Source organism: Homarus americanus, unplaced genomic scaffold, assembly GCF_018991925.1.
Source record: "Homarus americanus isolate GMGI-L3 unplaced genomic scaffold, GMGI_Hamer_2.0 scaffold30108, whole genome shotgun sequence".
Classification (NCBI taxonomy): domain Eukaryota; kingdom Metazoa; phylum Arthropoda; class Malacostraca; order Decapoda; family Nephropidae; genus Homarus; species Homarus americanus.
Genome location: NW_024748109.1, coordinates 12,270,932 through 12,280,959, shown reverse-complemented (window position 1 = coordinate 12,280,959; position 10,028 = coordinate 12,270,932). Strand labels below are relative to the sequence as shown.

The following is a 10,028-nucleotide window of genomic DNA, read 5'->3' as shown; positions in this document are numbered from 1 at the left end:
AAACCATGATTGTAATGTGAAAGTTTTGGTAGAATATGGGATAAATGCACTCATACCGCCCTGTATAACCCCAGCAATGCTGTCAGCACATATCGAGGCGTCCCGAGTGGAAAAGCAACATTCATCCCAAGGAAAATCTGTGAAGAATTCTCGCAAGGATTGCCAGCTTGCCCTCCGATAGTGCCATAGTTGATGTTTAGAGGAGGGTGGGGGAGGTGATCGTGCCCAGTTTGATTTAATAGAAATAAGGTTGTGATCAGAAGACCCTAAGGGGGCAGAAATTGAGTATGAATAGTGTGAGCAGTTAGAGGTAAAACAAATCTCAAGAATGTTAGCAAGTTGATCGTGTCGATCAGGAACGCGTGTAGGGTATTTGATTATTTGTTCCAAATTATTAAGTAGGGAAAAAGAGAGTGCCTCAGCTCCACCTGCTCATCCCTTGCAGAACCAAGCCACTCTCTGTGATGTACATTTATAACCCCTAGGTAGAGGATCTCGGTGTTGGGGTGTGTGGATAGCAATGACTCATGGCAAGAAGTGAGATAGTCAAAGAGTTCGAAATAGTTGGTAGAGTTGGGAGAACAGTATAGAAAACAAAGAAAAATAGTCACAGTAGGTAGAGATATTTTGAGCCAGATGACATCATAAAGAGAAGATTCAAGATCCGTGGGTCGAGCTACAGGTGTACGTGTGTTGCAGTAGGCGCATACACCTCCCTTAGAAAGGAAGGAAGTATAAAGGTTGTAGGTGGAGACTTGAAAAGGTTTGGGTGAAGCTGCTTTGTTCAGTTGAAGTTCGGAAAGTAGTAAGAGGTCGGGGGAAGAGGTTAATAGATGGTGCTCCATAGAAAGAAAACTGGATCTCAGTCCGCGAATGTTGGAAAAATGAAGTGTGAAAAAAGCCGATCCTCCAGCAACAGCGGTGGCGTCAGTTGAGGCCCCAGTAGCTTGATGATGATCTGGTCGGCCCTGGGATCCACAACCTTCCCGACCAGTGGGACCCATCTGAGAAGGCCCCCAATAAAATAGAATAAAATAGAATGAATAAAACAGATCAAGAATGAGTACGGTTATATTTGTGGTGTTGTCAATAGTAAGAGAGACAGTTGAGACCCTGCAATTGTGTGTAAATAAGGCAGAAAGATAGATGAGCAACCTGGGACTTGGTGACAATTTTCGTAATGCCATATGACAGCAGGGTCTACCATTAGACAACACATTATGCTTCCGATATCTTCCCAGGAGGTAGTACCTCCCTGTTTGGTAGCTTCCTACTACCTACTACCTTCCATAAATAAATAAATATATATATATATATATATATATATATATATATATATATATATATATATATATATATATATATATATATATCATGTAAATCCACAATGAAAACGTGGATAAGATAAATCTTGATAAAATCACACGGGAAAATGGAAACAACGGAGTACCTTAGCTTTCGTCTTTATTCAAGACATCTTCAGAGGCAACTGGATTACATGGACAGAGAGAGGCTTAAATATACAGGGTGACCTAAAAACATGAGGTCAGGTCATAATGATGACATCCACTAATCCCCACACCAACACACACGAAGAGGAGCTTAAGAGAAGGGTGGTGACGTGACTAGTCAGGTCAGGTCAAAATTAAGGGACCCACAAAATAACTATTATACATCTAGATCAAAGGTTTTCAAGCAGTGACTTAATTGATAAACTCAAGAAACACAACGAACCTTGCGAATTAATAAGTTTTGATGTAAATTCACTGTTCACTAGAGTACCTGTGAAAGACTTACTTTCATTTCTTAAAGATAAATTACAACTGCTAGATTTAACTATTGAACATGATACTTTCCTAAAATTGATAGAGTTATGCGTAACTGACAATGTGTTTAGAGCAAATGGGAAGTTCTACAAACAAATATTTGGCATGAGCATGGGTAATTGTCTTTCTGCTCCTCTAGCCTGTATTTATATGGAGTTTTTTGAGTCTAGATTACTACCCAATATAGTGGACTTTATTCCTCCATGGTATAGATATGTAGATGATGTTCTTTGTCTTTGGCCTAAAAACAGTGACCCTTTGGAATTTTTAGACAAGCTTAATAATATTGTCCCTAGTATCACATTCAAAATTGAAAGAGAAATAAATGAATCCCTTCCATTCCTTGATATGCTTATCATGAGAAATGGCCAAAACTATAAATTTAAGGTATATAGAAAGCCCACACAGGTAGACAGTTTCATTCACTTTTTATCCAATCACCTTGAGTCTACCAAAATGTCAGTTTTTTCTGCTATGTTCCTAAGATGTCTGCGTATTTGTGACTCTGAATTTATTGACGATGAATTGAAACACATTCGTTCTATTGCACAGAAACTTGGGTACCCTTCTGTGTTTGTTGATCAATGTTTTAAAAGGGCTAAAAAATCCTTTCATTCCTCTCAAACCAGACAAGTTCCTACACTTAAGAATATTTTGACTCTGCCCTATCGTATTGAATTTGTCCCGTTAGTTCGGTCCCTCAAGCTTCTAAATATTAATGTTGTTTTCAAGTATGACTCAACCATTACCAATATGTTAATAAAGAATAGCCCAAGTTTGAATGTAAATGGAAGTGTTTATTGTATTCCATGTAGCAAATGTAATTGTAATTATGTAGGTCAGACAGGAAAAACACTGCAGCTCAGAATCAAACAACATAAGTATAATATCAGAACTGCATCTGAAAGCAGTGCCTTGTTCGTTCATGTTAGGAATAATAATCACCCCATTGCTTGGGAAAAAAGCTTAGAAGTATTCAAATCATCTTGTGTCACAGAAAGACTTCTGGTTGAAGCTAGTTTGATTAAGGAATTAAAATCAATAAACCTTAGTGATGGTCAGTTCAAAACTGATAATATGTTACATAAATTTATTTGTCAGTGGCCCAAGGTTAAAAATGCTTTGAAAACCTTTGATCTAGATGTATAATAGTTATTTTGTGGGTCCCTTATTTTTGACCTGACCTGACTAGTCACGTCACCACCCTTCTCTTAAGCTCCTCTACGTGTGTGTTGGTGTGGGGATTAGTGGATGTCATCATTATGACCTGACCTCATGTTTTTAGGTCACCCTGTATATTTAAGCCTCTCTCTGTCCATGTAATCCAGTTGCCTCTGAAGATGTCTTGAATAAAGACGAAAGCTAAGGTACTCCTGTTGTTTCCATTTTCCCGTGTGATTTTATCATATATATATATATATATATATATATATATATATATATATATATATATATATATATATATATATATATATATATATATACCACATTAGCAATTTTTGCATTACCTTAATGATAACTCTGAAAATCGTGAGATCTATACTTAGCTGTTTTATAAAAGAAAGGGAGAGGAGGGGAGAAGCAATTAACTATGTCCATCCACCCAAACTACAAATTGTGAACTGAAATGGTCGGTTTAGCCTGGGTTCGATAGCGTTGTTCAGGCTAGGTTGGATTCACTCGGGTTCATTCAGTCTGTAGCAAGGCTGAATTAGAGCATGGGTTGTAAAATGCAAACTAAAAACTTAACGTAGTGATGGACTGAATAACACCGCGGTAAATGTCACAGGATTAAAAGAGCCACCTGGCGAGAACCAAGAACTAAACATGATAATAAAATGTTAATAAAATATAAATAATATGGGTGGCATTAGTTGAGAGACTGTAAGGAAGAGGTAATGGCTGACACTCACATCGTTGAGAATGATACTGAGGACAGGGTCCTTCACCAGCTCGTTCAGCATGCTGTCTCTTCGTAGTAGCCTTTGCACGTGGTCTCTGAAATGAAAAATATTAGAAAAAATAATTGTCTTCGTACATTAAATATTTAAAGAACCCTTGAAAAAATCTAAAATTGCTATTCTGCTTTGAGGACAGAAACATTAACAAAATAATCTAAGACACTCAATTTTCATATTAAACGTACATTTAAAAAAATTCAACTAGGCGTAAATAAGAACTTACAAGTGCTAACATGCTTATCCGATGTGGCGACCTATGGTGTAATGGTCAGCATTCTAGCCTCTCCAGCTAGCGGATCCAAGTTCGATGCTCGGGCATGGTGAAACTATGGGCAAGTTTCTTTGCGCCGTTTGCCTCTGCCTACCCAGCAGTAATTGGGAACCTGGATGTTAATGGATTTGCGGATCGTATTCCGGGGTAATGGTTAGCCAGTGAAGTTGTCCGGTCTTCTCGGACTATTGCTCGTTAACTTAGGGTGTGGTTGTTGTGTTGGCGACAGCTTTTACACCTTAAACAAATTCACGCCAAGGTGGCCCTTGGGCCGGCCATCCTCGATTTCGAGGGTCTTCCATTATTATATATATTGGATGTGGAAAACAAATTAGCTTATCTTCACTCAAAAGTTCTCGCTTGAGATTGTAGGTACAATATGAAACTTTGCCATCATGCCCTTTTTGTAGAACACAGAAACTTAAGGGACCTCTTGACCAATATTGGGCAGCCCCGTTTACACCCAACCCCTATCGTTTTTATATCTGTCCAACCTACAGGTATATTTGAAGCTACCCAGCATGTTCGAGTTAATGATGATGTTTGGTAACTTGTTCCACTCATCCACTACTCTATTTCCAAATCAGTGTTTACCTATCTCCAGCCTAAATCTAAATCTGTCAAATTTAAAACCACTGCTACGAGTTCGTTCTTGGTTGGCTAATTTAAGTACCTTTGTTATATCTCCTCTGTTTAACCTAACTTCCATGTATACACCTCAATCATATCATCCCCCACTCTTTGTCTCTCCAGGGAGTGCAAATTCAGATGTTTAATCTGTCTCTGTACTCAAGGTTCCTAATGCCCGGAATTAGTCTTTTCATCTCTTCTGTATGCTTTCTAGGGACCAAAACTGAAGTGCATAATCCAAGTTTTAGGATAACCTCGCTATTTTTGTAACTAACACTCCTGTGGATGAACCCAAGTACTTTGTAAGCCTTGTTTCGAGCAAATACACATATTTGTCTTTGATTAAGATTCCTACTTATCATTACCCCTAAATCTTTCTCACGGTCGAATTTCTCCATAACGCCGTTGTTCATTCCATTTGATATCAGGTTTATCTGTTTACATCTCCTAGACTAAGTACTTTGCATTTGTTCACATTAATTTTCAGCTCCCATTTTTCAGACCATGGAAAAATTGTTTATTCCTGTAGTTTTGCCAGTCCTGGTCAGATTTAATTACACGCCCTATTTTAGTGTCGTCAACAAATTTACGTATGTTGCTGTCTACACCTATATCTACAGTATGTCGTTTACGTATATAATAAATAGTAATAGTCCAAGTACTGAGTCTTAGGGTACTCCACTAGTGACCTTAAGGCTGCTCTCTGTTTCCTGACCTGTAACCACGCCCAAATCCAGTTTAGAACATCTCCAAAGTCATGAGCCTCCACTTTACGCATTAGTCTTTCATGGGGGACCCTGTCGAAGGCTTTGCTAAAGTCGAAATAAACCACGTCATAATCGTGTCCGTCATCCAATGATTCGAAAACAGCTGAAAGAATGATAATACATTTGTCAGATATAACAGCCGACTTGTGAAGCCATGTTGGGAATCATTGATCAATTAGTGTTTCTCGAGGTGATTTCGAATTGAGTTTGAAATTATTGCTACCAGCAATTTGCCTACAATTAATGTTAACTAATCGGTATCACATTCGATATCCTCCAGGATTCTGGGACTACACCGGGTTTTAATGACATGTTAAACAAGTTTGCCAAGTGCATACTAATTTCTTCTTACAATCCTTTAATACTCTGGCAAATATCTTTTCGGGACCTGGCGACTTATTATGTTTTAATTTATGTATTTGTTTACAAATATCGTTACTAGTCATTCCTATCTCGCTTAATTTACCCTGTATTTTCTTCATTATCTAAATAATAATAATAATAATAATAATAATAATAATAATAATAATAATAATAATAATAATAATAAACGGTTTATTGAAAAAGTTTGCAGCCCGAAGGCTGAAAATATACATTGGACATAAATAACTTATTACATACATTGGTGGTTTAACAAAAGCCTTCATTAGAGAAAGGTGAAGGAACATACAGTGAACATACAGATTAATGTTTACACACGTAGATCATGTGAGCTGAGGTGTTGAACAGCAGACACGTAGTGTAGTAACTCCCTCACAGATGGCGTTATGAGGGGCATCACGTGGAGTACTAGTTCCCTCACAGGTGGTGTTATGAGGGGCTTGACGTGGTGTAGTAATTCCCTCACAGATGGTGTTACGAGGGGCCTGATGATGTAGTAGTTACCTCACAGATGGTGTATGAGGGGCCTTATGATGTAGTAATTCCCTCACAGATGGTGTTATGAGGGGCCTGATGTGGTGTAGTAATTCCCTCACAGATGGTGTATGAGGGGCCTGATGTGGTGTAGTAATTCCCTCACAGATGGTGTTATGAGGGGCATCACATGGCATAGTACTTCCCTCACAGATGGTGTTATGAGGGGCATCACGTGGTGAAGTAATTCCCTCACAGGTGGTGTTATGAGGAACTTTACAGGATGCTGTAGCAACTCATTCACTACGTGGTGTCGTAGCATCATGGGGACACCACGTGGTCAGTTGTCACAGGACTTCACTCACTCAAGTGGGTGAGGTGTGGTCCCAGGCTTTTCTATCGTGGAGTCTCAGGGGAATTATCACTGGGTACCTGGGACCTCACTGTGTGAAGGTTAGCTTGGGTAAGACTCAACTGCCGAGTTTTTTTCACTGACTTAAGCACTGTTCACCACTATTCAACACTGGTTCCATTCCTTTCCCAAATGTCTTGGGTATCATATTTTAAATTTCGCTTGTGAAAACTGATGAAAAATATCTGTTCAGATTATTGCTCATTTCTCCATTAGTATTAGTTAGTTCGCCGGTATCTGTCTGTATTGGCCCAACCTTGCCTCGAGTTTTAGTTTGATACATTTCGAAGAATCTCTTAGGGTTTGACTTCGCCTCCCTTGATACCTTAGGTTCATTATTCCCCTGTTTTTTATCCCTGTCTCAACCCTACTGGCCAATACTTTATAATAATCTCGGAGGTAAACTATACCATGATTTATTCTCCTACCTATAGCCTTCCTTTGTCCAATAATATTCTTTAAATAATTATTTATCCATTTAGAGTCACTGTTATTTGATCTGAGTGCCAGCCAGAGTTGCCACCCCATCTCTAGATAAATGTATCCCATCCCTAAAATAAAGGTCCCTCCTGCCATAGAAGTTGTCCCAGTTTTCAATGACTGGAACTGTTGACATCAACTGCTCTCGACAACCATTCATTGCCAACTCTCCTAGCTGGATACCACATATGATAGGGATCCCTCCCTTCCTCCTAATCCAGTCAATAGCTGCCTTGAACCAATCAAGGAGCTCCTCGTTCCTACACCGCCCAATATCATTGCCTCCTGTACTGAGGCAGATAATGGGTTTGTTTCCATCACCAGGCATAATATTGTCCATCCTATCAACTATATCTCCAACCCTAGCTCCAGGCAAACACACACTCATCCCATTTCTGTTTTTAGCACAGTACGCTCGATCTCGGTACCTTACCTGAGAATCCCTATTAATTTAGATATTCGTGCCCTCTTTGTCAGCCTATGTTACCATCCATTTCGTCTATCAAAGAACGAAAAAAGTTAGTACACTTAGCTGTTGTCGATTCTTTGTTGTCTTTTTTCACCACCAGTTTGGTCGTTCATTTCCTCACGACCATCCATTAGTCTGTGTTGTCGTGAGACATAGACTCTCCCCATCTTGTATCTTCCTCTTTCATCCTCGGAATCACTTCCATTAACCTCAAGTTTTCGCCCTTGACCTTCATTAGCTCTGCCTTCAAGGAGACACAGAGCTGCTCACATCTAACACTAGCCATTGCACTGTCAGTTAATCCCCGGTAGCTATATAATCAGCCGTGACCTTTCCGTCACCTTGACGCCATTCACTTTTGTCGGATCACCAGTATGGCTTTCGCCAGGCGAGAGCTATTGGTGATTTGCTCTCCTACTGCACCCATCTTTGGTCATCCTCTCTTAGGGATTATTGGGAACTTAAAACGTGTCCCTCAACATCTCCAAAGGATTTGACAGGGTATAAGAACATAAGAACATAAGAATGGAGGAAACTGCAGCGGGCCTATTGGCCCATACTGGGCAGTCCCGTTTACACCCAACCCCTATTGCTCATATGAGCATCCAACCTATGTTTGAAGCAATTCAGCGTATTCGAGTTAATGATGATATTTGATAACTTGTTCCATTCATCCACTACTCTGTTTCCAAACCAGTGTTTACCTATTTCACGCCTAAATCTAAATTTGTCTAATTTAAAACCATTGTTACGAGTTCGCTCCTGGTTGGATAGTTTGAGTACCTTTGTAATGTCTCCTTTGTTTAGCCCTGACTTCCACTTATACACCTCTATCAGGTCGCCCCTCGCTCTACGTCTCTCGAGGGAGTGCGATTAAGATGCTTTAACCTGTCTCTATACTCAAGGTTCCTAATGCCCGGGATTAGTCTTGTCATTCTCTCTGAATTCTTTCCAAGGATTCTATATCCATTCTGTATCTGATGACAGAACTGAACTGCGTAATCCAGGTGTGGTCTCACAAGAGCAAGATACAGTTTTAGGATGACCTCGCTAGTCTTGTAACTAACACTCCTTTGTATGAACCCAAGTGCTTTATTAGCCTTGTTTCGAGCAAAAACACATTGTTTACTTGGCTTAAGGTTCCTACTTATCATTACTCCTAAATCTCTCTCGCAGTCGGATTTCTCTATGGCATCGTTGTTCATCTGGTATCTGGTTTCCCTGTTTACATCTCCTATACTGAGTACTTTACATTTGTCCACGTTGAATTTCATCTGCCATTTTTCAGACCATTCGAAAAATTTGTTTAGATTTTCCTGTAGTTTTGCCGAGTCCTCGTCAGATTTGATAACACATCCTATTTTAGTGTCATCAGCAAATTTACTTATGTTGCTGCCAATGCCGATATCTATGTCGTTTATGTATATAATAAATAATAATGGTCCAAGTACTGAGCCTTGGGGAACTCCACTTGTGACGTTGCTCCAATGGGACTTAGTGCCGTTAATGCTCACTCGCTGTTTCCTGTCCTGTAACCACGCCCTAATCCATTTAAGGATGTCCCCTTTGATGCCATGAGCTTCTACCTTTCTAATTAGTCTTTCGTGGGGGACTCTGTCGAAGGCTTTGCTAAAGTCGAGATATACCACATCATAATTGTGCCCCTCGTCCACTAATTCGAAAACTGATGAAAAGAATGTTAATAGATTAGTTAGGCAAGAACGGCCACTTGTGAAGCCATGCTGGGAATCATTGATCAATCTGTGCTTCTCCAGGTGATTTCGAATAGCGTTTGAAATGATTGCTTCCAGTAATTTGCCTACTATTGATGTTAGACTGATTGGGCGGTAGTTAGAGGATAGTGATCTATCCCCCTTCTTGAAAATTTGTATTACATTCGCTATCCTCCAGGATTCAGGTACTACACCTGTTTTTAATGACATGTTAAACAACTTTGCTAAGGGCATACTAAGCTCTTCCTTACATTCCTTTAATACTCTGGCAAATATCTCATCGGGACCAGGTGACTTATTAGGCTTTAGTTTGTCTATTTGCTTACTAACATCGTTACTAGTCACTACTATCTCACTTAATTTGTTTTCTTCATTATCTCTGAATAGAGTCGGTGCCTCGGGTATCATGTTTAAATTTTCGGTGGTGAAAACTGTTGAAAAATATTTATTCAAATTATTGCTCATTTGTCCGTCGTTATCAGTGAGCTCGCCGGAGTCTGACCGTATTGGTCATACTCGATATCGAGTGACAGCAAAGTAGTAAATAGTAGTAGTGTGTGTCTGTGTGTGTGTGTGTTTGTGTAATATATATATATATATATATATAATAATAATAATAATATT

General features: G+C 39.3%; 1 protein-coding gene across 2 annotated transcripts in view; it reads right to left on the bottom strand.

The window, feature by feature from the left end:
- Window positions 1–3,869, bottom strand: part of LOC121880078 (protein spaetzle-like) — a 35,721-nt gene extending 31,852 nt beyond the window's left edge. For both annotated transcript variants that reach the window (XR_006091490.1, XM_042387087.1), the window contains exon 1: window positions 3,740–3,869. Coding sequence is in view for 1 of the 2 variants with exons in the window: in XM_042387087.1 (XP_042243021.1) it covers window positions 3,740–3,790 (51 nt within the window). In the remaining variant the exon portion in view is untranslated. The remainder of the gene's footprint in view (window positions 1–3,739) is intronic.
- Window positions 3,870–10,028: the final 6,159 nt, after the last annotated feature.